The sequence below is a fragment of the Epargyreus clarus genome, unplaced genomic scaffold (genome assembly GCF_041222505.1).
Source record: "Epargyreus clarus isolate Ecla_fem2 unplaced genomic scaffold, WU_Ecla_fem_2.2 ptg000023l, whole genome shotgun sequence".
NCBI lineage: Eukaryota > Metazoa > Arthropoda > Insecta > Lepidoptera > Hesperiidae > Epargyreus > Epargyreus clarus.
In genome coordinates, this window is record NW_027332230.1 from 4,761,143 (window position 1) to 4,788,889 (window position 27,747).

The following is a 27,747-nucleotide window of genomic DNA, read 5'->3' on the forward strand; positions in this document are numbered from 1 at the left end:
ATTCTAGAGTGAAGCCGTTCCCCGGTGCGGGGTACAAGGGAGCCGGGGTTCCTCTATACATGTTTAGGCTAGTCTGTGAATTGAACGGTTATTCAAGCTAGTTGCCTGATAACGCTAAGCTAGCTCGTTGTATTCCAGCTTGAAGCCATTCCCGGCGCGGGGTACAAGGGAGTCCCGTGGACTAGCTCCTCTATCTTTAGGCTATGAATTGATTGATTATTTAAACTACTCGCCTGCTCACGATAAGCCAGTTCGTTGTATTCCAGCGTGAAGCCGTTCCCCGGTACTGGTTATTGGGGTTCCTTTATATCTCTTTAGGCTAGGCTGTGAATTGAACAGTTATTCAAGCTAGTTGCCTGATAACGCTAGGCCAGCTCGTTGTATTCCAGCGTAAACTTTTCCTTGGCGCGACAAGGAAGTCCCAAGGGTTGGGGTTCCTTTGTTCCCCTCCTCTTTCTTTAGGCTAGACTGTGACTTAATTATTTTTTTTTTATTATTTATTTATTTTTATTTATTAATTCATTGCATCAAATATGGTACATTAGATGGTATATTAAAGCTTGTTGCCTGATAACGCTAAGCTAGGTCGTTGTATTTCAGCGTGAAGCCGTTCTCCGGTACGGGTTATTGGGGTTCCTTTACATCTTTTTAGGCTAGCCTGTGAATTGAACAGTTACTTGAACTAATTGCCTGATAACGCTAAGCCAGGTCATTGTATTCCAGCGTGAAGCCGTTCCCCGGTGCGGGGTACAAGGGAGTCCCGGGTGTGGGGGGCGTGGGCGTCCCGGGCGGCACGGACGTGGCGCCGCCGCCGCCGTGGGAGGGCCGCGCCATCGCCACGCACAAACTCAGGCTCGTAGAGTTCTCCGCGTTCGTCGAACACCCCAGAGACCCTGATACGGTGAGTTGGACATGAAATGGCTCACTTCTGGATAGTTGATACAGCTGGATTCAAGCTATGAGGACGTATATGTTATTAGTACTTTGCAGGAGATAGGAAAACCTAAGAACTTTTATTTCTGCCAAAAAGATTTTTCAAGTCTTTTCAAGATATACAGTAATTATACTTTTATTACAATCAAATCAATTGGAAAATATGTATTGACACATAAACTACAATGAATTCGCTTTCAATTTAAAAACGAATTATAATATAAAACAAAATACGCACATTTATAAGCTCCTCTGATTGAAGCCTACTATATTTTCAGCTGAAACTAAAATTTTACCCATGATTATTAGGATTACAGATTTACTTTATATCCACTTTTAAAAGTCCATAGATCCTGTTACGGTAATGAATTGTTTTTTTCTTTTAACTTATTGATGTTTTCCTATTTGTTATTCAACGAATTTACAACAGATAAATAAATATTTCTTTTTTTCATCTGTTAACTTCGATCTACATTATACTTATTATAAAGAGAGCTCATTGGTCCAAACTGCATGTTGATTGGTCTGCATGAAGGCTTATAATTAGAACTGCAGTACAAACGTGTTTGTGTATTGTGTACACTATTTATTAGACTGATGTTACGTCAGATTGTATCGAGTGTGTACAGATAATGAAAAAATAGTTAATTTAATGTTGTATAATTTTGTTTACAGTATCCGCCGAGTACAGCGCCGGCGCAACATTTGTTTGTACATATAGGTGGTACTGTCACATATGCAGATCCTTTATTAGAGGTAAGATTTACATTTTTCATTTTTCTCCTTCTCATATTTAATCATAAGTTAGAGTAGTTTATGATCCATAAGGATTACTTATATCATGGAATTAAATAATATAATTGATGTTCAATATACAAATTTTTAATGAATTGCCATCGTACCATTCGTTTTAAGATTACGTACTATTGTTATATGTATTACGATTCATTTTATAGTTTTAACTACCCGTGGAAATCTGGATTAAAGTCCGATTTCTAGTCGGCCACGGATGCGTCAGCTACCCATAAGAACAATTTAGAACGCCTTGTATATGCGTCTATCTCATATCATACTCATCAAAGCAAAAAACACTGTTATAAAATGGTTATAAAGCAAAAATAGTTATGGCCTCTTCGTAGTTGAACCACGGAATTCGAAGGGTTCTACTACCTCCTGATTTGAACTCCGCTGTTTGAAGGGTTCTATCATTTTCAAAACCCCTAACCACATAAGGTGGAAAAACTCTCTGAGGTTCGACTACGGCGGCACCACCGCCACACCTATTTCTGCATCATAACAGCAGTGTTAAGCGCTGCTGTGTTCTGGTTTGAAGGATGTGGTAAGGGAGACATACTTTTCCGAGGCGTTCCAGCATAGTCCTCAAGGCGCATCTATGGCCGAGGTCAGGTAGGTATATCAGCTCCTATCTGGGGTTGATTACAGATGTCCATAGGCGGCTGTAGCCACGTACCATCAGGTGAAATGCATGCTCATCTGCTACTCATATATTATAAAAAAAACATAATCATAACCTCATTCCACCCTTCCAGTCAGTGGACGTGCAACAGATAAACGACAAATTCCCTGAGAAGAAGGGTGGCTTAAAGGAGTTATACGAGAAGGGTCCTCGCAACGCGTTCTTCTTAGTGAAGTTCTGGGCGGACCTCAACACCGGCAACCAGGACGACCCCGCCGCCTTCTACGGGGTCACTAGTGTGTGAGTATGATGTTTAACTTCAACTTAGATATTTATTCACATTCATTTATAATTTTTAATTTTTTACTGTAATTGTATGATATAAGTAAATAAAGTTATGCAACTGCATACTCGTAGATTAGTAAACATTGACGTAAAACGCGGACTGTGAGCGAGCAATATGTATTTTCATAGTTTTTAGGGTTCCGTACCCAAAAGGTAAAGACGGAACCTTAATATTAAGCCACCGCTGTCTGTCCGTCAGTCTATCTGTCCGTCTGACACAGGGCACTATCTCATGAACCGTAGCAGATAAATACTTGAAGTTTTCAGTATATTAATAATGGTAGCCGCTATTACAACAAATACTAAAAATAAGAAAAAGCTTGAAAATATATCGCCATTGTTTAATTTTTCGGCGTTTTTCGTTTTATCTATTGAAGCGTAATAGTTAGACAGTCAAATTTTATTTTCCCGACTTTGGCTCTTACTTGGCTAATTATTTTAGTCGTCAAAGCCTACATCATCATAAGGCTATATCACGTGACAGTCACGTGACGCGTGTTGCCAACGAGCTTTTCAACCGTTATTACGTATTTAAGAAATATCTCCATCAATCAAGTCAAATAATTTATTTGCTTAATATAGATAAATACAGCTGATATAAAAATATTGTCCTCTGTATTCCACCTCTTAAGCCCGTTCCACATTCTCGCGAGAACGTGAGAAAAGCACTAGAAACGAGAATGTGGAGTCGATATGAATCGGGTTTTTCTCGCGTTCTCGCTAGAATGTGGAGCGGGCTTTAGAGGTATGCAAAATACCACCATAATACTAATTAGAAAATTATCATATCCTACACAGTTACGAGAGCAACGAGAACATGACGATCACGTGCAGCACGAAGGTGTGCTCGTTCGGCAAACAAGTCGTGGAGAAGGTGGAGACGGAGTACGCGCGCTTCGAGGGCGGCCGCTTCGTGTACCGCATCCAGCGCTCGCCCATGTGCGAGTACATGGTCAACTTCATACACAAGCTGAAACACCTCCCCGAGAAGTACATGATGAATAGTGTGCTCGAGAACTTCACTATACTCCAGGTGCGTATGGTGTGTCGTTGTCAATTGGGTAGGCAGAAGTATGGTCCGCGCCAAACTGCTAGTCCGCTCTGAAGTTGTTGCGAGCAGGGGGTTACTAACATCTCTTAAAACAATATTATTTGAATCGTGTTTTTACTTTTTTTTTTTACAGGAAATTTAACTTTTTAAGTACAATATGACAATTTCAGTTGGATAAACGAAAAATTAAAAAGAGTTTTAAGTTTGTTCAACTGTGTACAACGGAATATTTTACTGTTTTAAGGAGGAAATAAAACTTTTCTGAACTATAATGGTTTTTAAAAGATGGTGGTAGGCCCCAGGTGTAGTCATACAATTTGCTATGGCGACGCGATTCATTTCTATATTCAGAGCGGACTAGCAGTTTTACAAGGACTATACATAGTACATATATACAATACGAAAAAATTATTCGTCTTTGTCAAATATTGAAGCAAAATAAAGTAAAGTTTATTTCAAAATGTAATTTTAACATATTATTTCATTTTTAAATCACCTATAAATGGTTTTTCAAATGTAATAGCTAAAATAATTTACATAATATTTTAGTTTTATTTGATTCTATTAAACTATTCTACTTCTTAAACATGGTACGATATTGAAAATTATATAGCATCTGTATAGAATTGTAATTGTAAAAACGAATTTTGAACTCATGAATAAAGAGCCGTACAGGTAGTTATCTGACATTTCTACAAAGTGGACTTTCCACCTTAGTGGTAGTAATACATTTATCCCTTTTTATAACCTTTGATTGGACTCTAAATTTTTATAATAGATCAATCGATTTACGGACTGATTAAGATATATTTGTGTGTTTCCAGGTGGTTTCAAACCGCGATACGCAAGAAACCTTACTTTGCGCGGCGTTCGTGTTCGAGGTGTCCAACAGCGAGCACGGCGCGCAACACCACATCTACCGCCTCGTCAAAGACTGAGTTCGCACACACCACTCCTACTGGCTCCATCTAATACAAAACCAGAAAAAAAACACTTACAGAAGTTCTAGTACAACACTAGACGAAACAACACTTCAAAACTCCTAGTGGCTCCATCTACCGTTAAACTCGCCGAAACAACACTCCGCCTGACAGGTGTCGCTGTACAATGTAATAAGTGAATTCGCGATCAGTGAATACAGTGAAATCGTGAATTTAAAGGAACTTGCCGTGATTGAAACAGTGAATGGAGAAGAAAATTAATCGGAGAATTCACATTAAAATCGATGCGGTTAATGCAATATTCAGTACAGTTAAGTGATTCAAACGCTCAATTCATCCAACTGAGTGACAATTACAAAGTGTTTAAAATGTAATTATTAAAGTTCTATACGGACAATAAGACTTGTGAATTAGTGAATTAAAACGGACTTTTACAATTCGATCGGGAACCATTATAAGGAGAACTGCGAGCTAAGGTCGTGCAAACCTTCAGTCACCTTTCAGTCTTGAAACTGACGTGTGGACCTATTTGCTTTAACTATGTTAGACAAGAGCGGAACAGCTCTCCAACACGTCGCTAAGTTCGTCATCAGATTAAAATAGAAATCATAATGATATCGTTATTAGTGTAATAATGATGCGAAACTAACATAGCAAAATGTGATCTGAAAATTACGCTACAAGTATTTTTGTAAATGAAAATTTATGTATAGCTCAATTTTGAATAACTCTATCGTAGTTCGGACACTTCTTGATTGTTTTTTCATCTCTCGGGTAGTTCTCTATTCGTTTGAATGGTGTCTATATTACTTCTCATTTCGGATGACTTAATTGAGAAATTATCATTTTTAATCTAACGTTTCAATCTATGGGGTATCGCATGATACCGTCCGTGGATGCGTGTAAAGTAATTCAATATAAGAGAAAAGATATTGCCTGAATCTTTAAAGAATGGTTTTGAAAATTAATATGCATTACGTTGGGCCTCTTTTTTAATTTGATATTTTACACTTGTAAAATACTCGTAGAAAATTGTATTAAAATTTAAATGGAACATTAAATTTAAAAAGAAAATATACATTTTTCATTTTCTATTTAATGAATATTAAAAATTAAAAAATATATATAAACATCAAATACTTACTGGCATGTACAGATGGCCATTTTCAACACCATTTTTAAATGATTCAAGATATATAAAAATTGAATACACACAGTGCCTCTAATTATGTTACATTAACATAAATTACTTGAGCGTTTTTAATCTTTTCACTGTATTTAATTGTAATTGGAAATTTAGTATTGTTTGTGTGTTACAGTGAAGAGATTAAAACTTAGTGTAGGATATCGTGAATCATACTAGGTGGTTAAGTATAGAATTGTTAAGAGGTTTAGTGAAGTATTGGTCGCTTTTTAAGTGCCCGTGGTACAATTTTTCATTGCTTTTTACCGCTAGGCTGGTGGTGCGAACATTATAACTTTGTTTACCGGATTTTTTATACAATGACTAAAGTGTATGTATTATATATCCTTAATGGGTGAGATGAGAGTAAGGGTGGTCTACCACATATGTGTGAAGTATTTAAGTGGTGTATGAGGCCGAAGCTAACTAAGGAAAGCGAATCTATAGGATGTGTTATGAAAACACTTATTTCTACCTAATAACAGCAACGTTAGGCGCTGCTGTGTTCCGGTTTGAAGGGTGTGGTAAGGGAGACAGACTTTTCCGAGGCGTTCCAGCTTAGTCCTCAGGGGTAGCGGCGCATCTGTGGCCGACCTCAGGTAGGAATATCTAATCCTATCTGGGGTTGATTACAGATGTCCATGGGCAGTAGCCAATTACCATCAGGTGGACTGCATGCTCGTCTCCTACTCTTATATTATAAAAAAAATAAATAAAAAAAATTGGCTACATCGCGATGTAGCTCACAATCGTAGCTTCTTAAACGCTATTTAAAAAGATAAATTGGCTACCCAGATTATATAAGCTGATATAAGGAATAAAAATGAAACAATCCTATTGGTAGCTAGAATAGCTACCTCGCACATCTCTGGTGTAAAAGAAACTTAAGACGGCGTTTCATTGCAACTCATCTATTAATATCGAATACTTTCCAGTTATGTTTAGATCAAAGTTATAATGATTGCACCTATTTATCTTTTTATACATCTAGGCACGCTCGGAATATGTTTTCGTAGTTTCTATTTAAAACCAGCCTGTATTATTATTTTTATTGTATGTATTTCTGTTTTATCCTCCTTTCTGAAACGTATCTATGACTCTGTGTTTGTTTTATTCTTTTCTTCTTATTTTCAATACTTTTTCATCATTATGTTATTACTTTTGTAATTACGTAATGTTCTTTTTAGATTTCGAGTTTTATTTGAATTTTGTGGCAACTGTTTTTCTTTTTAAACTTTTAAGATATTTTGGAATGCTTTGAAAGTAAGATTAATTCAAAGAGGATTCTCCAACGTCCATTTTATTTAAGTTTTTTATTAAGAGAGCATTTCATGAAAAAATGTAAATTCTTTTGCCACGCAATTCTTTGCCACACGAGATAGATGTAATGTAATGAGAGCATATTGTAAATATATTAAAACACTAAGTGTTCATGTGTCGACAATGTTAAATAATGTGAAGTAACTTGTATAATAATATACATACGAGGTAATGAGTATTACTGCAATAATAATAAGCTAATCATGCAAGTGAACGCGATAGGAACTCTTTAATAATTAATGCAATTTTAATTATGCAATTCGAACATTTGGGTGCACTTATAAATCGTATGCGAGATAGAAGTTACACTTCTTTTTAAAATAACATATTTATTTTAATCATCTGTATTGATACAATACTAAGAATAATGTATTAAAGTATATTAGTACTTATATACGACATTAAATTAATATTGGATCATCTTATATTGTTCGCAAAATAAACAAAATCGTGTCAAAAATCCTCTCCGGTCTTTGGTATCGTACAATTGGTATCAAATTGTGTGTTTTAGCCTTCTAATATTCTTTACTTTTAAAATGCTTTTGAACTGTAAATCTTATATGGAATTAGCTTCACTAAATACTCAATTTTATTTTTTTTGTGATACTAACTTGAACTGTTTTATATTTCTATCAAAAATTAAAATAATAATCATGTATTTATGTCTATACCATCTAAAATAAATTTCATTTTAAACGCGCCTGAAGAACGATAACTATATAACTTCGATAGACAATCGCATACTTGTTTATTTTATCGGTAGTTCATTGTATATTGTACAGATTTATTAACTGTATAGCATAAAAGAACCAGTATTTAATTATGTGTATTCATTCTATAAAATATATATAAAATAAGTATTCTCAAGATATCTACATAAAACATAAATTTTGTATATATATAAAAATAATTAGGTACTAGAATAGTGCTCGAATTACTCGTATGTACACTGAAATTGAACCAAGTAATAATGATGGAAGTGTACATTTTTCAAAGGGTCCTATCGTGTTCACTCGTGTGTCTCCACTGCTGTCTGTTTGTTTACATTCTGCTGTAATTCTTTTAACTGTTAATCCTTGGCAGCTATTTTCTAACGTGCCCGCTTCACATTTGTCTCTTTTGGAAATTTTGTTACATAAAAGCCACAGATTTCGTTACGTGTGAAGTTTAAAGTTACGTATCAATTTAAGATTGTGTAACGTGTAAAGTTTTACGTTTGTACGGACACGTACGTTTAGGATACGTACATTTTTTTACGTACACGTGTGCAATTATAAAATTTCTATATTTTTTTCTGACAATTCTTTCGCACAGCATCTTTCGGCCGCTTTCAATTTCCAAAGTACAAAGGGTGAAGCCTCGCTCGCGGCGGCCAGCTATAATAAGTGTCAAGTGGCAATGATTTGATCTCTCTTTTAGTCAAATATTTTTAGGGTCCGTCTGTGCGCGTCCCAGCGCCGTTACAGTGGTAACTTTGTGCATTAAATAGTTTTAGTTTCAAGACATGCGGTAGGTAAATATTATCCTAGATAATAATAATTAATAAGAGATTTTTTTGTATTTATTTCATAGATTTATATTAGGTAATTTGTAAAGTGAATACTTTAAGATTTTTTTTTTATAATATGGCGATGGTCGTTCAACAAAATCATAGATAGCGTTGTCAGATATCTAGTACTTAAGAGGGAACTTAATTGTCGCTACAGATTTTTCTTCCTTTTCAAAGTGAAATCTTGAATTGTATCGATTTACGACGTGTTCATTGATTGTGAGACAAGCAAACGAGATCTGCTTTGTTGTGATTTAATTTAATGTTATGATTATGATAATGTACTCAAGTGAGATTAACTCGATTTTACTCTTTTGCCGTTTAGTTAACTTGAAATCGTTCGGAAATTGCTCTGTTCATTAGATAACAATTGTAGTTCGTATCGTGTAAATAAAAGATACTTTTAGTGCATTTCTTTCAGTTGTAGAGTTCTAAGTGATGTTCGCTTCTACAAGTCTTTCATATCGACAATCTGCCATATCAATATGAAAATATAAAAATTATAGTCGGTAGAATTGGAGACAATCATTTGCTTTCTCAAAATAGATTAATATACTATTTGTTAAAGTGAACTTCTACTTATAATGAAAATTAAATATTTTTAATTCTTAAATTAGGTACTGTTAATAGCAAATGATTACCTACAAAACTATCCGACACGTGTACAGTATTTTAAAGATAATATTATGTTAAAGATTTGTATGAAAATTTAATTATATTGTCTTCTTAAATTGCGTGTCTTATTATTTGCCACCACTTCTTCTAATTTATATCGAAATGTGTATTGACAATCTTATTTCCAAGTAAAGTATATTTTCTAAGTCGCCCTACGTCATATAAAGCAAACTAAAATTAATAAGAAAACTTAAAAATAACACTGCCTGACAAATTCTCTTCAAACAGCCGAACAGCTTAACCTTAATCATAGCTAATAACACTCAACAAGTCACCTTTAAAATAATTTTGAACTTTTTTACTATCGTAGAGCTGAGATGCAACAGGCAGACACGCTTATACATATTTTTTATTAAACACGCGTTTTTATAACATCGGCTTCTTTGACGTAAGGAGTTAAAAATAATTGTATCAATAAAATTATTTACAGGATAAGGCTGTAACGATAGCAATAGTAACTCATTCTTCATTCTCTCTCTTTCTACTCTTCCAGTGTAATATGTTAATATTATTTTAAAATAATTCCTTTAACTCATTATTTGTCAAATGTGAGAAGCGTGACTAGTTATCGCTGATTTCCTTACAATTTCAAATATTTATAGCTTTCAAATGTGAGAAGTGTGACTAGTTATCGCTGATTTCCTTACAATTTCAAATATTTATAGCTTAGTACATAACACTTACAGTTTTTTATCTCTATTCCTAAAGATATGAAATCGTTTTGCTGTGATTTAACAGATATTGCTAGTTAAATGTGATTTAATAAATAAAATCATATGTGAATTCTCAAACAACTGTTATCATTAATTGGTTCTGTGATAATCATCTGAAGATAAACGATTCACCGAATTTCTTTAATTGAAATATGTATTAGAAGAAGGAGGTGCAAAAGGTAAGCATGTACTTACAATTATTATGTTATATTGGCACGAATAACTATGCCATTAATTAAATTCATTTGAATATGACACATTTTTATTCTTTATTAAGATATTCTATATTATATGCCTGGTCATTTTGTTTTCAATAAAGTTTCGATCATAGTTATAAAAAATAAAGATTGTAGAGTAAATATAGATAGTATTTAGACATTAGTGATTTTATAATATTGCAAAGTTTATTTTTTTGTTTAACTATACTGTTAAATAGGCAGTACATCAGCACTTTAACTCATTCTACCTCTTCACGGGTCTAACTTAATTTAGTTTATTCAATTCTTAAAAACTTATATACGGTAATCTTAGTGTGATCCTTTTTATTATTTCCATTTCATTTTTGTTTAGTCCCAAGCATTTTAGGTCCTGATGGATCTCCTTAGGTTTATAACATTAATTGATGTTAACGAGAACTGGATACATTATACAATATTTAGTTATACCATACACGTCTGGCCTGAAAAAACTCACTTTCTCCGCGAATCTGATAGCCACCAAGTAGTTTTTTCTTGTTTAATTCAACGAAAAATAAACATTATTAATAGAAAACTATTGTAATATAATAAGTACAAGTGTTAAAAAATTAAATGTAAATTGGTATTTAAGATTCTAATCGTATTTTTTTACTTCCAGTTAAATAAAAATGCATATTGTTTACAGATGGGAGAAGCAATGACGTTCAGGTTCATTGGACTCTCTTTATTTTTCTCCTTTCTTGCTGTGGGACAGTGTGGTATGTTCTTACAATTTTTCTATTTATGTGAATTAATGTCGACGAAATGGGTAGGTACATGGTATAGTCCGCGTAAAACTGCAAGTCCGCTAATTCCTGACGATCCTGATGAGGATAATAGGATAAAATTATTCAAATAGTGTATTGACGGTTCTTGATAATTGTTCAATAAATTAAATTAATCGGACCGTTCAAAATGGGTAAAAAGTTCAAAGATTCCGTTACATACATACATATAGGTCAAGCTAATAAAAGCGTGGTAAAAAAGAGCACAACGAGTTTTGTAAAAACATCTCAATATAAGAATAAGGTTGAAACGAACTCAAACAACAAAATCTTTATTCTAATTAAAGTATGTCGTTTTTGTTATGCTTGTTCCGTTAATTTTCTAGATCAGCCATGCAGGGCGAGGGACGTTGGTATTGAAGGGCGCTCGATTGTGTGCGTGTGTGACGCGACGTACTGCGACACTGTCACCCGAGAAGCGCCCGCTCCGGGAACCTTCGTTGTTTACACAAGCAGTAATGTTAGTAATGATATGGTTCTTGTCGCTCAATTTTCAAAGAGAGAAAAAACTTTTCAGCTAATACCCCTAACTAATAATATGATAGCTCAAAGATAAGGTAGTTCAAAAGACATTTTCATGCCAAATTGAGACATAATATGAGGTGTTTCAATTCTATATAAGTATCGTAATGTGAGTGTTTCACGTTACGATTTCTGACTTTGAAGGATTTTGAACAACGGGCTTATAAGACTTCTACCAACATTTTACAGAGTTCCAATTTAATTATTTGGTTTAAAAGTATATACCTATGATATAATTTTGTATAGTACCTAAATTTATTGATGTGAGATAAGATTATTTAAACACTTATATTATGCAGGCTGGGCAGCGTTTCGAGAAAAGTTATGGTGTCATACAAACAGACCAAACAAATCCCGCGGATGAGAACGAAGATATCAATGATGATGATGACGAAGACAATCCGGCAAACTACGAGAGTAAGAAAAAATGATGTTAATAAGAAATTATCTGCTTTTTTATCAGAATAAAAATAGAGGATAAATGATTCACACACTTAGATAACTTCGCACACAACACAACATCTAGCTTGCACATTGCACGATAAGCTTGTCTTCGGTATAGTAGCGTAGGTTAAAAGGGCTTGCCTTTTAAATCTATTTTAGGTTTGAATTGAATGGCACGAAGACATAAAGCTTTATACAAATCTTCTCTATACAAATAGAGTGATTGGTGGTAAATTACGATTCCCTTCCCAAAACTTTCGACATTTTAACGAAATACGAAATTCTTATTACAGTATTATTGTCTTTTAATCTTCTTAATATGTTCACATTTCAGCATCACTGTTGGATAGAGTGATCCTCAGAGTCCAAACAGTAAGGAGATATCAAGTGATTGAAGGCTTCGGAGGATCGGTGACCGATGCTGCCTCCATCAACTGGCGGAAACTTTCTGATGCAACACAATTACACTTTGTTAAGTAAGATTTATATTTTCAATGAACTTTCATCACTTATTAAGTTCCTTTGCAAAATGGGTTTTTCAATAAGTTGTCTTAATTATCTCTTAGGTACTTGCTTGTTTATTTGGTAGGTAGGTACATACTAATTTTAATTCAGTAAATAATTTCATCACCATGATAAAGGATTTTTTTTTAAATTTCCTCGTGTTTCAACCTTATTTTGGAGCGTCGTCTGATTCCAAAAAAAATATTTTAACCAACATTTGAAGTCAGTTGTATTGTGGCGACTTCCCGCTACTCGTCAAGAGATGGCGCCATATGATGTATTCTCACTAACGCTATCGAAGTTTTCTTAATATATATACAAGCTCCGGACTGATAATGTCGGAGTACGGCCGCTCCGCTGGCATGATCACCAAGCCCGGCGGGAGATCTCCCTGTTTCAAAGTATTTTTCGCAAAAAAATATTTTTTATTTCCAGCTCATATTTTAGCCACGAAGGTTTGGAGTACAACCTGATCAGAGTTCCTATCGGTGGCGCGGATTTCTCCACTCACCCCTACACGTACAACGAGCTGCCTTGGAATGACGCCGCCCTCACCAACTACACGCTTGCTCCAGAAGATCTATTCTACAAGGTGTGTCATTTATTTCCATTTTTATACAAATGGGCGTGTGATCTACTTAATGGTAAGAGGTCATTATGGTCCGTAGACATGATCTGTAACTACTATCTACAATGAATTCCCTGGCCTTGTAAATTATTGTATTCTATCCAAACATACACTTGTAATGTTTCAAAGATATACGAAAATTAGTTACGTCAAAATTAAGCTAATAAAATAATAAAAATAAAATTTTATTTAAAAAGGTGTGTGTTTGTAGCAGATTTGGGTAATATTATAAATTAAGATGATCTCAGGTTATCGAGGACACATGTTAAGTTTTTAAGGCTTTAACTAAGAAGACCTGCAAGGCATGTAATAAAAAAATCGTTCCACAAATACTAGAAACGCTTTTATTACGCTTCGATCTCCATAAATGAGGGTAGCCCAAAAAAATCTTGTCATTACAATGTTAAGCAAAGCTTCGTCCTACTGTATTGTCACTTAACATTTTCAGCTTCCTCTAATCAAGCTGGCGCAGCAAGTAGCCACGAACAAGATCAAGGTGACGGCCAGCACGTGGTCGCCCCCTGTTTGGATGAAGACCAACCAGAGGATCACCGGCTTTGGACAAGTCAAACCAGAGTTCTACCAAGCCTACGCTGATTATCATTTACGGTTCGTCTAGAGTTTCACAACACGGTTATTATGACGGGACGTCAGAAATCATCGTGACAACCTTATAAGATAGATATGATTTGCATTGAATTTATTGTTTAGCTACCTTAATTTTATTTAGGCATAAAAAGTTCTTCGACAAGAATTTGGCTTCAGAAAAATCGAAAATATATTATGAGAATTATTGACTGCAACATTCATCAAGTTTCACTGCTGGGTATGTGACTATCCCCCCGGAGCCCCCGCTCTTCCACGTATTGAGCGGTCTGGACCTATAATACTGTTCCAATGCGGAGGGGGTACGAGTTCATTATTTATCAACCCATTACTGTCCCACTGCTGGGCAAGGGTCTCCTGTCATAATGAGAAGGATTAGGCCATAGTCCACCGCGCTGGCCAAATGCGTATTGATATACCGTGCGTGCGTTTACCTTTGAGATTTTTTTTTATAAATCTCAGGTATGCAGGTTTCCTCACGATGTTTTCCTTCCTTCTTTAGCAAGTGATAATTAATTTCTAATACGCACATAAGTTTGAAAAATCAGAGGTGCGTGCCTGGGATTTAAACCTTGGACCCCTCGATCGAAATGCCGAGTTTCTTAACCACTAGGCTATCACTGCCTTACGAGATAGTGACACTGGTGCGAGTTAGTGATGCTTAACTTTATTCGGTAGGTACTTATTCATGGTCTGTCTCGCTAGCCAAATACGCGAAGTCAGAGGACAGCTGTATTACTCTGCTATGGAAGGGGAGAAGTAAGAAGTTATCTACTCCATTTTATGTTATTACAGATTTATAGAGGAGTATAAAAAGGCTGAAGTAGACATCTGGGCTATTACAACCACGAATGAACCTGTCAACGGTATTGTACCCTTTGTACAGTTTAACTCATTGGGATGGTGGCCGACTGCACTGGTAAATACATCGCTGTAATCTTTGAATCTTTGATAAGTAAAATAGTATTTTACTCACCTAAGGCTGTAATTAATTAAATAATAATAATCACAAATGTTCGTCTAGTATTCATAGTACCTAGTTATTTGCACATTATGTACCTCCCTAATTGTATCTATCACATTCATATTTATTTAACACATTACACCAGCATTATCAAAAAAAACATTAGGGAAATGAATAAGAAGGTACATACTTATAAATATATATCGCTTAACATTATTAGATTATTGATTTAAATTTTCAGGGACGTTGGGTAGCTAATAATTTGGGACCAACAATAAAGAATTCTCCCTTCAACAAAACTCTCATCTTGGCCGTCGATGATCAGCGCTACTTGCTTCCTATTTTCTTACGAGGAGTAAGTATTTTTAATATAATAAATATAGTTCAAAAACACGCTTTTATGATAAAATCAACTAAAAAGTAGAAAAGTATTTTATTTCATTCTTTCATACATGCAGGGTTAGATAAGGATGTATGTTGATCTCTTTCTACTGAAAAACGGAGTTTACTCACTGACAAACATACGAGTGAAGCAAATATAAAGCGTGTAAAAAGGGGCGTAAAAGGCAGCTTCCAATATCGATGATTTGTATGTTTACCATTATAAGTGGAGTTATACCTTGAAAATACTCCGCCATGCTGCTCCAATACCAAATAACGTAAAAATGTAGTACCCAAATATATAAGGGTAGATAATAGATATAATTTTATATTTTTTTTTTTGTAATTGTGCCAGCAGCCATTCAGAACATGGTTATATACTCTATAGCTAGGACCATACATCACAGAGACATTTGGATAAGATTAGAATAAAGAAGTCTAAGTTTATTTTCCTTCATATACCTATATGTAGTCGCTACGTCTGATTGCGTGAAAAATATTTTTTTAAGATTAATGATACATTACCTATTAAAGATGGAGCAAGGAGATCCAAAATCAATGGATTATGTCGATGGGATAGCGGTCCATTACTACGGAAACTTTGTACCAGCGCACATTCTTACAATGATCCAGAGGAGGTATCCCAACAAGATCCTGCTTTCAACAGAGGCTTGTGAAGGTGACACATACAAAATATTAATATATATAACCTTTAATTAATAAATAATAAACGCATCCTACACTCACAGCCCCACACTAGGATTCCCTGTGTCGTGGGTGCCATGGACACACACATAGACAAATACACAAACACCCAGACCCAGAAACAGAACTCTAAATTCATCATTTAGATATCTGTCTGGCCGGGGATCGAACCCGGAACCCATTGCGCTTCAGACCGGTATGGTGACCGCTCCGCTACGCGGGTCGTCATTTATGTTTGGTATCGATTTTTGGTAAAAATCTAGCTTAGTTAGCTTTTCGTAGTGAGAGTAATATGGATGCATACGTACATGCAAACACCTCTAATACATATAGAATTGAATAGATCTAGATCAAAATAAAGAGGTCCTACCGTTATTTTAGGTGCCATGCCTTGGGACCTGCATAAGGTTGAAATTGGTTCGTGGAGAAGAGCTCGAAGGTATATCACCCACATTTTGGACGTAAGTTATTATTTTGGACTCGAAAATATCAGGATAGATTTAAGATTACTAATGATATTCTATCAGACAAAAACCTTTACATTTTAATTCTTTCGGACTAGCCGCTTTATAAAATAAGGTAGTGCAAGGCTCATCTTGAACAGATATCCACATATTGGCAATTTAGGATTAATGTATATAACTTGCAGGCACTTTAATCAGGAGCATTATATACAACTTAACATCTTTTTCAGGACTTGAACAACTATGTGGTCGGCTGGATAGACTGGAATCTGTGTTTGGACGAGAACGGTGGTCCCAACTGGGCGAACAACTTCGTTGACGCCCCGGTTCTAGTTTACGGCGACCGAGACGAATTCATCAAGCAGCCGATGTTCTACGCAATGGGACATTTCTCCAAATTTATTCCCCCACAGTCGCAAAGAATAGGCGTGGTCAGACGGAGCCTCGTCACAGTGGGGAAGTTCGGTGTTTTAACACCACAACGGACTATTGTTGTGGTGCTACATAATACGTAAGTGATTTTCGGAGTGAAACAGCTCCCAAGCTTTCCTGATAAGCAGCCAGCATTTTGTTCCCATACTTGTTTGGCTATGACCATTAATGGCTTATTTTAAATAATTTACAAATTTTAAATGAACGTAAAAAAACAACGTTGAACAATGAAAAATTTATTTCAATACTCATACCAAAATCTACCAACTGAATTCTAAAATTACATTAATCACATTGATTTGAAGTAAACTTGAAAATTGTTTACTTCATGTTCTAAGCTTCTTGACACTGCTGCCCTTGACTGTATTATTATTTCCCCAAATCTCCCTTATCCTTTTGCTATGTACACAGAGTTGATTAAAACCCCTATTTTTTGTATTCCTAATTAGAACAAAGCCACTAAAAATATGACAAATTGCCATCTTCTTTTCTCTCTTTTCAGAATTTTGCAAAACAAATCTGGATTACTGACCGACCGAATTAACTTCAATTTTTAATTTATTATGGCAACATTTCAATTGAAATTAAAAATCATACAAAAATAATCTGCATAATCTATTTCTTTTACAGTAAGAGACGAGAGCTTCGTGTCAGAGTCAGGATTAGCAGTACAAGATACATTGAGCTAATTATGGAGCCCCAATCTGTGAAGACTGTAGAAATAAATCACAATTAATAATGAAACAAGATATTAATTTATTTATTATTGTTATAACAACATAATCAAATACATTTTTGAAAATTACATGATTTTGTTTTATTTATTTATTTAATATTAATTATTTTGGTAATTTTGGACATACTTTTTTGCAATTTGTTATAACAACAATCCTATTAAATAGTAAATTAAAAAGGTGTATTCAAATTAAGAAATGTATGTTTTATGTTTCCGCCACTTGATGGCGCTTCTGTATTTTTCCGTGTGTCAATGTCCGTCGTGAAAATTTCTTTGTAACTTAATGTCGTACTATATTTAATAAAAACGTTTATAAAATGGAAGTCTTACTCAAATCATTTATCGTATATTAGAAAACGAATAGGTTATGGGCCCAGGACGCTTTGAATAACGACTGGATGTGCGATATTGAGTAAAGAGCAATATATAAAGAAAGGTACGTAAAAAGGTGCTGTAAGCACAATTGCAAAATGGAGGTCACAAATTCCATGAAAATCGAAAAGTTCGATGGTAGAAACTTTAAGCAATGGAAATTCCAGATTAATTGTGCTTTGCGGGCAAAAGGTTTGAATATAAATACTCCAAAACCATCAGAAGCTGCCGCACTAGTACAATGGAACAAAGACGACGGGATGGCTATGTTCATTTTGACATCGTCAATGGATCTGAATCAGATTTCTTTGATTGAGAATTGTGAGACAGCTAAAAGTGTGATGAATAAATTGGAAGCTGTTTATGAACATAAATCTGAATTCAACAAGATGATGGTCCATGAAAAATTTTACCAATATACTTATTGTTCAAGTGATACAATGGCACAACATGTCTCAAAGGTAGAAAGCTTAGCTAAAGATCTCAGAGAATGCGGTGAGAAGTTGAGTGATACGGCCGTTATGACTAAAATATTGAGCACATTACCGCCCACATACCGTTCATTGCGGCAAGCGTGGCTCTCGCTCGATTCAGATTGTCAAACTATCCAAAATTTGACATCGCGATTAATCGATGAAGAAGCGAGTCTAGTTACTGATACCAACAATGAGACAGCCTTAGTGACAACTAAGAAAAATCCAAGGCAAGTTAAACAATATGCGAAGCCAAAATATAGCACTCCAGATGATGCAAATAAACAAAGTCATAGATTTGTGTGTTACAACTGTAATAAAAGAGGACACTTTGCAAGAGACTGCAGAGCACCCAAGAAATCTGTTCATAAGAACCAAGAGCAAAATAATATGTTAGCATTTAGTGCGGAAAATGTTTCATATGTGAATGACAATGACATATGGATATTAGACAGCGGGGCATCAATGCATATGACATATAGACGTGAATTCTTTTGTGAATTAAATGAATATCTCAGTCATGATAAAAATAAAATAGTGAAGCTAGGAAACAAACAGAATATTGAAGTTTGTGGTGAAGGAACAATTTTAATTAAAAGAAAGGTAAAAGGACAATGGGAAGAAAGTATATTAGAAAATGTACTTTATGTGCCGGAGTTAAGGAAAAACTTATTCTCTGAAGGAGCGACGACCAGAAAAGGTTATGTAATATTGAAAAATAATAACAATGCTCTAATAATGAAGGATAATGTAGTGGTCATGTGTGCTTATCTGAAACAAAACAATCTTTATGAGTTGCAAGTGAAGACAGTTATTCAAGAAAGTTGTAATATGGTACAGTCAGATATCAAAATATGGCATGAGCGTTTAGGGCATTTGAACATTAATGAACTTCAGAAAATGAGCAAGTCTGGAGCAATTCCTATACCATTGACTGGAGACAATAACTTTATTTGTGGAGCGTGTCAGTATGGTAAACAAGCAAGGTTGCTGTTTCAGAAATCCAAAAGAGCCCAAGCCGAGGCAGGTGATATAGTATACAGTGATGTCTGTGGTCCCATAGAGGAGGCGTCAGTATCAGGAATGCGCTATTTTGTTTTATTTAAGGATGGAGCCACGAGTTATCGCCACGTTTATTTTCTGAAGCACAAAACTGAAGTACTAGAATGTTTTATAAAATACAATGCCATAGTAAATAACAGATTTAAACACGATGTGCGCATCCTACATACAGATAATGGTCGTGAGTATGTAAACCATGATTTTAAGCATTTCTTGGAAAGAAAAGGGATAGAGCATGAATGTACTGCTCCTTATACACCACAGCAAAATGGTAGGGCTGAAAGAGAATTACGTACAATAATGGAAAGTGCAAGGTCTATGTTATACGCCAAAGATGTCCCTATGAATTTATGGGCTGAAGCTGTCAATTGTGCTGTGTACTTATTAAACAGAAGTTCATCTAGTCAAACAGTTGATGTATCACCATATGAACTGTGGTATAATCAAAAACCAAGTTTGAATCATGTAAGAATATTTGGTTCTATAGGATATGTCCATGTTCCTAAAGAAAAGAGAAAGAAATTAGATAAGAAAAGTTCTAAAATGATACTAGTAGGATATGATGAAGAAAATTACAGAATGTTTGATGAGAGTACAAAAAAGATAGCTGTATCAAGAGATGTAAAGTTTGATGAGCACAGTACCCTAAAGGAACCCAATAAAAATTATGTTAAGATACATGTTAATGGACGTGATATAGATAAACAGGTTCCGTTGTCTCCTCGAGAAAATTTAACAGATGAACCTGATAAAAATCAAATTTCATCAGACGAAAATATGGAGAGTGCTGATGATGAATATGATGTTACATATAATCCACCTCGGGATATTACTATAGAAGAATTTAGTAACATAAATCTAAGACCTCGTAGAAATAAAAATATGGAAGTAAATCTCACTGAAGTAGACATACCAGATACTTATGATGAGGCAGTTAATGGAAGTAACCGAGAAAATTGGAGGAAAGCAATAGAAGAAGAGTTAAGATCGCACGAGGAAAACAATACTTGGACAATAACAGACAGAACAGAAAAGAAACCAATAACAAGCAAATGGGTATTCTGTCTTAAGAAAAATAAGAAAGGAGAAATAGAAAGGTACAAAGCTCGTCTGTGCGCCCGCGGTTTTGCACAAGTGAAGGACATAGATTATAAAGAAACATTTTCGCCTACTACTAGGTATGACTCTATCAGATTGGTATTGAGTATAGCAGCAAGAGACAATTTAAATATAGAAAAGTTCGACGTTAAAACTGCTTTTCTGTATGGGGACCTGATGGAAGAAATTTATATGGAGATTCCACAAGGTATTAAGGTTGAGTCATCAAAAGTATGTAAGTTGAACAAATCTTTATACGGTCTTAAACAGTCTTCTCGATGTTGGAACAAAAAATTTACTCACTTTTTAACAACTTACGGTTTCAAATCATGCTATTCCGATAATTGTGTTTTTGTAGGATATTTTAATAACATTAAAGTTCTGTTGATTATATTTGTCGATGATGGATTACTATTGTCAAGTAATAAAGAGATTCTATCTGTAATATTAAAAGATTTAAGAAAGAATTTTGAAATAAAAGTATTGAGCTTTAGTAGTTTTGTTGGCATGGAAATAGAGAAAACACAAAACTGTATAACAATAAATCAAAAATGTTATATAGAAAGTATAATAAATAGGTTCAATATGTCTGAAGCTAAAAGTTGCACTACACCTGTAGATGTGAATGTACAGTTATCTAAAAATAATAATGAAACTGTTATTAATTTTCCATATAGGGAAGCAGTGGGAGCACTGTTATTTTTGACTTCAGTATCTAGGCCAGATATAGCTTATGCAGTAAATCTTGTAAGTAGATATGTGAGTAATCCAGGAGCTATACATGTAAATGCTGTAAAACGTATTATACGTTATTTAATTGGTACAATAAATATGTCTATTGTATATGGTACCAATTCCGAGTTAGTTGGATACTCAGATTCTGACTTTGCAGGTGATTTAGACTCTAGAAGATCCACTACTGGATACATATTTTTAATGAATGGTGGTCCTGTCACTTGGAATAGCCGAAAGCAAAATACAGTAGCACTGTCAACGACAGAATCTGAGTACATGGCTGCTAGTGATGCTGCAAAAGAAATATTATGGCTAAAACAATTTTTAATTGATATAGGTGAACTGGAATATCCTGTAACATTGTATGTAGATAATCAAAGTGCAATTAAATTAATACATAATCCAGTTTTTCATAAGAGAAGTAAGCACATTGATGTGAGATACAATTTTATTAGAGAAAAGGTTGAAAATAGGATAATTAATGTAAACTATGTTGAAAGTTCACATCAACTAGCAGATTTTCTTACAAAGGCCTTATCTGTTAACAAGTTTAAATGTATTAGAGATAGAGTATTAAGTACACCTTCTTAATTTAAGTGGGAGTATTAAATAGTAAATTAAAAAGGTGTATTCAAATTAAGAAATGTATGTTTTATGTTTCCGCCACTTGATGGCGCTTCTGTATTTTTCCGTGTGTCAATGTCTGTCGTGAAAATTTCTTTGTAACTTAATGTCGTACTATATTTAATAAAAACGTTTATAAAATGGAAGTCTTACTCAAATCATTTATCGTATATTAGAAAACGAATAAATCCCAATAATATTAAAAAAATCACAGCATTTTATTTCTATGAAATAATTCCATTATGTAGATATTGTAATGGGAATATCTTTTTATAATTAACTTGTAACTCTAGGTCAAGGAATCAAATATAAAATAAAATTAAGCTACATACTTCCATATATTGGACAATTTTTATAGCTTATGAATTCCTGACACTTCTGATTTTTTACAAGTACTTATTTACGTAGGAAATATACAATTTACAACACATTTTAAAATTAAGATGTGATGAATTTCCATTGTCCAGGTCCAAGAAAAACTGAGGAAATTAATCAAAAATCAGTCAAAGAGCTAATCTTGTTAAGTGGCCACACTCTACACACAACTCTACTTCTAATAAGACCTTGTGGCACTGGTCCATATACACGGGAGTCTGATGAATTGCCCGAATTGTCACCTTCTAACCACACATAACCCTTGGGTACTACTACACTACGCCGCGAGAAGTGTCCATTGACCTTATCCCCTGGCAAGCCAGTGATACGCTTACATATGTTTTGTTTTGGGTTCCTTGGGTTCTTGGCTATGATGATATCTCCTCGGCGAAGTCTTTGCAGTCTTGGTGTGATGTGTTCGGTAAATAAAATGTTATTAGTCTCTAAAGTGGGCTCCATAGATGGTCCAGAACACTGAAACAATAATAACTCTTTATTCATACACAGATCATACATAAAAGGAGATCAATGCTCTTAGTCAGATATAACCAATTATTTAAATTATTGGAATGGTTTTTTTAAACCCAAAGCAATTATTCACTACTTATTTATCAAGGATCTAACGTCGCAACTGTTGTAATATTCACCAAATAAATTCCAAAAAAATCTTTAGTTTCACATACTAATATATGCATGATAATAAAAAATTTACAACTTTTAATTCGAAACTAGTTACAATCACATTGAACCATTTCGCTGATAGCTTAAGTGACTTACCATTACAAAGTCTCCAAGATATTCAAAAGTGCAATGTGTTATACAGGCACATTGAAGAAAATACCCGCCGAAGCCAAATGTTTTCGCCAAAAACTTCACAAAAACCATTATTGTACCATTATTAAGTTTTTGCTAAAATAAATTAAAACACAAAAAATATGTGACAAAAACTGTCACTTTTTATACTACTACCTATGTGTATTAAGTAGACATTTTGAGGCTTTTATTTATAATTACATAATTTTAATCGATTAGGCTAGGTTAAGTTTTATAACCATTTTCAAAAAATAATATTTAATTTACATAACCTAATCTTTGAAATCTTTGAATTATTTTTACTTCATTCATTGTGAATTTGACAATTTGTGACAATGACGTTTGCTTTGACATTGACAATACCTTACTACCAATTGCCATATTATTATGATGATAAAATTATTAATATAAATAAATATTAACACATGTTATGTTCATCGTAATTTTAAACGTAAACTTCTAATGTTGTATGTTTTTAATTATTTTTTAATTTGAATATGAATTATTCATTACACTCGCCCGAGTTGCACCTTTAACCTTTTTAGTTACGAGTATCCGATATTGCTATTGAATTAATCTTTTCCTTTCCCGTTTGACACTTGACAGCAGTTATGTGTGGATAGTGGACGGGTCGTGGAATAAATACATTAGATACCTATTATTGAACTTGACTGAGAGTGAAATTAGTCATACATTATTACAGTAAGGTGAAAAAATATCGACGCGGCTCGACAACTGTACGTGAAGTCTATTGCCCTGGTCCTTTCTGGAAATTATCAGTGAATCGAAATTTCTATCACCGTGTTAGCTTTCACGTGAGCCTACCATTTCTTTCGGGTTGTTTTTTGTAATTCAGCAAAGAACATAAAGTTCATAGGTGTTTATAAACTGCGTGCCAGTGTAGATTAATCACGGTCGTAATAGTTGGAAATGTTTTCGGCTAGTTAGAGCGTTGAATCGATTCTGTACCGGAGGACTAACGCATTGTTGTCAAATGATTGTGCATATTCTGTGTATCTAATGACACATAAACTCCTAATGGGCACCTCTTGCTGATATTATTGTGTTTCGGCTGTTCTATAAAACACAGGTGAGTTAATTCAGCAAAGGCTAGATTTTAGTCTTATCAGCATTGATATTTGCAGTTAAATATTTGTCTTATCAATAAAACACAAGAAATTCAATTTTAGTATAAAATACTTCACATATTAATCATTCTTTTTTTGTAGTCTTGTCTAGATTATACATATAATCAAACTTAAGAGCTTAGGTAATTTATAATAATTGTATTGTTTGATTATCAGTGTAATAGGCATAGACTTATTTAAGTACTATATAAGTATTTGATAAGAAGATTAACATAGATAGTACCTACTAGTTACTATATTAATAAGTACTTTGTCCAATTATATGAATTATATTTGAAATTGATAAAATGTGTGTAGTTAATAATAGATAAATATTTTTTAAATATGATGAAACAGTACTACCTCTGTGTTGTATGTTAGATTAGTACTTGCTTTTAATAATTTCAGCCATAATAAATATTCCAAAAATTTTATTTGTAACCTTAATTTCTTCAATAAAGATACTTAAGATTTAATTTAATTCAAAGAATTGATGATAATACAAATTTGGTACTCTGTGAATTGTTCTTGTTCTGTAGTAGCAGCACAACAAATTTGCGTACATCCAGGTGGCTCTAGCTTACAAATTTGATACACTACTCTTATATATGAGATGGAAATAACCTCTGCTATATCTACTACCTGTGTTTCTTTTAAACAATATAATAATAATAATATATTTTACTTACCCTTTAAAAGTACTGTACACAATACACATTGCTTTTAGGCAGGATATGGCAAAGAAATTTTGCATATACCTGCAGCATCATTTAAAATTGCAATCCTACCAAGAGGTGAAAATGTTATGTTCTCAGTACATTTTTTTTTTTCTATTAAAAGCATATTATTTTGGTTCATCAAAATGAACACTACAATAACATGACAGATTTAATAAAATGTGTTTGACACCACTTTCAAGCAATCAATTAAATATTTTTCCAATCTTCACACTAAATACCTTTATATGATTAAGGTTTTTATGGAGTTACGATACTTTTGTATCCATAAAACATCTATGTTCATAGGCTTCCTCCTTTCAATACCTTTTCAGACATGGTTCATTGAACCCTGTAAAGCCTTAGAAAAATAGTGTCTACTATTTCAGCACACAAAGGTGAATCAGATAGCCTTTGTTGAGAACTCTTCTATTAATTACATGTTGCAACCTTACATTTTATGCTGATGAATCAGTGAAACCTATATGTATAAAAGAATATAAATTTTTACTATGTGTGTTACGGCGTAAATGGTTTGCGCTTTGTCAATCTAATTGTAAGACTAGTATGAAATATTGACGAGAAATTTACAGAGAGTAAAATCAGTAAACACTGTAAAAATTAACTTTTAACCCATACATAAAAAAATGCGTGATAATACACGCGGCCAAAAAAATCGCGGGCGTGATCCCCTATGTACAATATGTATATACAATAACAAACAAAACCTTTAAATAAGGATAATTTTAATGTTGTTTTTAACCCGTAAAATGCATAATTATACACGCGGTCGTAATCGCGACCGTAAACACGTAATTATGTATTAACAGGAATAAATGCAAAAGTATATACGATATCAAATACTTTATTTATTTATTTACATAAGAATAAATTAAATGTAAAGATTGCTTTTATTCGTAAAAATGCGTAATTATACACGCGGCTGAAATCGCCGCCGTAAACACGCATTTATTTACAAAATAAAGAGGTATATAATATATATACAATAATTATGAAGCACTTTATATAAGAATACAGAAATACACATACCCATATGTATATTTCTGTTTGTTGTGTTTACCTACTATATTATAACGTGTTGCTTTCCTGTGTAAATACAGTTTAGCTAAACGACTGTTTATCGCAATTTGTTTTAATTTGGGCTATCAATTAGTGGAGTCGATTGGATGTACACTGCTTACAAAGGGGGTCATTGGGCCTACCTGATTACGGCGAATTGTCCCCTAAATTGGTTTGGACGAATATTAATGACTTGACGGATTGCGTAATATGACCTATTGGATTTTATATCCCGATAGTAATTTTTTCCCCTTTTTATTACGACTATTCCTCACTCCCAAACCAGATCTTTTTGCCGTAATGATAAAAAATACTCCTAATTTTACGTTAATGCTGTAGTTGTCGTTTGTCTAAAATACAGTACAATAAATGTTATTTCTTATAAAATTTAAAAAGGGATCGTTGTTCTCAATACTATACCTAATATGGCTGATTAAAAATCTTGCGGAAATCTCGCTTCGCTTATTGTTGAAGGTGGTAGGACTCTTACTTTATTATAGGAATAGGGGAACGTCACTGCGTCTGTTTATTTTTATCTTAGAAATGCAGCACTTCTTGAAGTAAAACAGACGAGGTATTGGTAATGACGCATCCATGACTAATGTCTTCGAGTGCAATACGATTTAAGGTTAAAATAGTTTTCTAGAACTAAAAACCATTCGAACGAAAACCCGTTCGTCAGTTTAAAAAAAATACCTCATCCATTCATCGCATTTAGGAAATAACATTTCTTTCTTTCTTAGGCCTTCAATCCAGAACTGTTCTACTCCGGAACTCTTCTGAATAACATTTAACCTAGTTTGTCTATGTCAACAGGAAAAATGGGGAAGTTCTCGGGGAAGAAATGCCGGTTGCTGTCGATGCTGTGGCTGACCGGCACGTTCTTCTTCGTGGAGCTGATCGTCGGTTACGTCACCAACTCCATGGCGCTCGTCGCGGATTCCTTCCACATGCTTAGCGATGTAGCGGCTCTCGTCATTGCGTTCCTGTCAGTTAAAGTGAGTATGAATATTATTACTAACTAGAGGAACAAGTACTAATTTATTGACATAGAAAATGTCGAATTAAATATATTGAGAGTCGTTGGAGGGTGATTATTTAATATTACATGGGTTTTATGTGAAAAATCCAGCTGTAGTGGGTCACCTGAAATTCTATGGTCTATGTTTAACATCTTGTGAGTATAAAATCATGTAAAAATGATGAGTAGGTATATAAAAAACAACATGTAAACCACATGTATATTATAACGTTCAAAAGACAAAAATTGCGACAAAAAAATGTCAACTGGGTTGTACTTTTTAAAGCGCGCTGAATTCTCATTCGCATTCCTTTTGTTCAGAGTCTTCTGATTTGTCCAGTTTTGCATGAGTGATGCTTCATATTTCTGCCAAGAAAAGCTTGGAGTTCGCAAAAATGGGTCAGAATTAATGAACGGTTAAAGTAGTAACTTTTAAATGTTGTCTGTTCATTTATTGAACTACGAACCGTGCCTGCGACTTTGTTCGCGTGGATTAATAATATTTTGTAAATTTAACAACACCATCTAGCAAGCTCACATAGCACACCGGTAAACTGGAAGCTCTCCTCTCCTCATACACGTCACATAATGTTAGAAAAAATACGTATGTTTTAAATTGTAATAACTTTTGGTAGAGTAGATCGATCTGAATATAATAAAAACTACATGTTAAGATAAGATACGGGTTATGAATGTATTGTTAATTTATTGAATTCA

General features: G+C 34.0%; 4 protein-coding genes across 8 annotated transcripts in view; 3 read left to right on the forward strand and 1 right to left on the reverse strand.

The window, feature by feature from the left end:
* Positions 1 to 9,470, forward strand: part of scalloped (TEA domain transcription factor 1 homolog scalloped) — a 90,948-nt gene extending 81,478 nt beyond the window's left edge. For 2 of the 3 annotated variants that reach the window (XM_073085878.1, XM_073085876.1), the window contains 5 exons: positions 709 to 901; positions 1,609 to 1,689; positions 2,484 to 2,650; positions 3,494 to 3,728; positions 4,571 to 9,470. In XM_073085878.1, coding sequence (XP_072941979.1) covers positions 709 to 901; positions 1,609 to 1,689; positions 2,484 to 2,650; positions 3,494 to 3,728; positions 4,571 to 4,684 — 790 coding nt within the window. In that variant the 3' untranslated portion in view covers positions 4,685 to 9,470. The remainder of the gene's footprint in view (positions 1 to 708; positions 902 to 1,608; positions 1,690 to 2,483; positions 2,651 to 3,493; positions 3,729 to 4,570) is intronic. The other variant, XM_073085877.1, reaches the window with a different exon arrangement.
* A 1,054-nt stretch (positions 9,471 to 10,524) lies between these two features.
* Positions 10,525 to 17,603, forward strand: LOC140751818 (lysosomal acid glucosylceramidase). Its single transcript, XM_073085874.1, has 11 exons — positions 10,525 to 11,608; positions 11,970 to 12,087; positions 12,449 to 12,590; positions 13,054 to 13,210; positions 13,695 to 13,855; positions 14,648 to 14,771; positions 15,058 to 15,171; positions 15,732 to 15,876; positions 16,284 to 16,363; positions 16,597 to 16,877; positions 17,429 to 17,603. Exons 1-11 carry the CDS (start codon positions 11,279 to 11,281, stop codon positions 17,532 to 17,534), a joined length of 1,758 nt encoding a protein of 585 aa, XP_072941975.1. The 5' UTR covers positions 10,525 to 11,278; the 3' UTR covers positions 17,535 to 17,603.
* A 4,487-nt stretch (positions 17,604 to 22,090) lies between these two features.
* LOC140751628 (mitochondrial inner membrane protease subunit 1) lies at positions 22,091 to 23,423 on the reverse strand. Its single transcript, XM_073085595.1, has 2 exons — positions 23,051 to 23,423; positions 22,091 to 22,747 (listed from the first exon to the last, which is right to left on the reverse strand). Exons 1-2 carry the CDS (start codon positions 23,156 to 23,158, stop codon positions 22,391 to 22,393), a joined length of 465 nt encoding a protein of 154 aa, XP_072941696.1. The 5' UTR covers positions 23,159 to 23,423; the 3' UTR covers positions 22,091 to 22,390.
* A 267-nt stretch (positions 23,424 to 23,690) lies between these two features.
* ZnT63C (solute carrier family 30 member 1) overlaps positions 23,691 to 27,747 on the forward strand; it is a 32,506-nt gene continuing 28,449 nt past the window's right edge. For all 3 annotated transcript variants that reach the window (XM_073086100.1, XM_073086102.1, XM_073086103.1), the window contains exons 1-2: positions 23,691 to 24,176; positions 26,826 to 27,007. In XM_073086100.1, the coding sequence (XP_072942201.1) occupies positions 26,831 to 27,007 (177 nt within the window). In that variant the 5' untranslated portion in view covers positions 23,691 to 24,176; positions 26,826 to 26,830. The remainder of the gene's footprint in view (positions 24,177 to 26,825; positions 27,008 to 27,747) is intronic.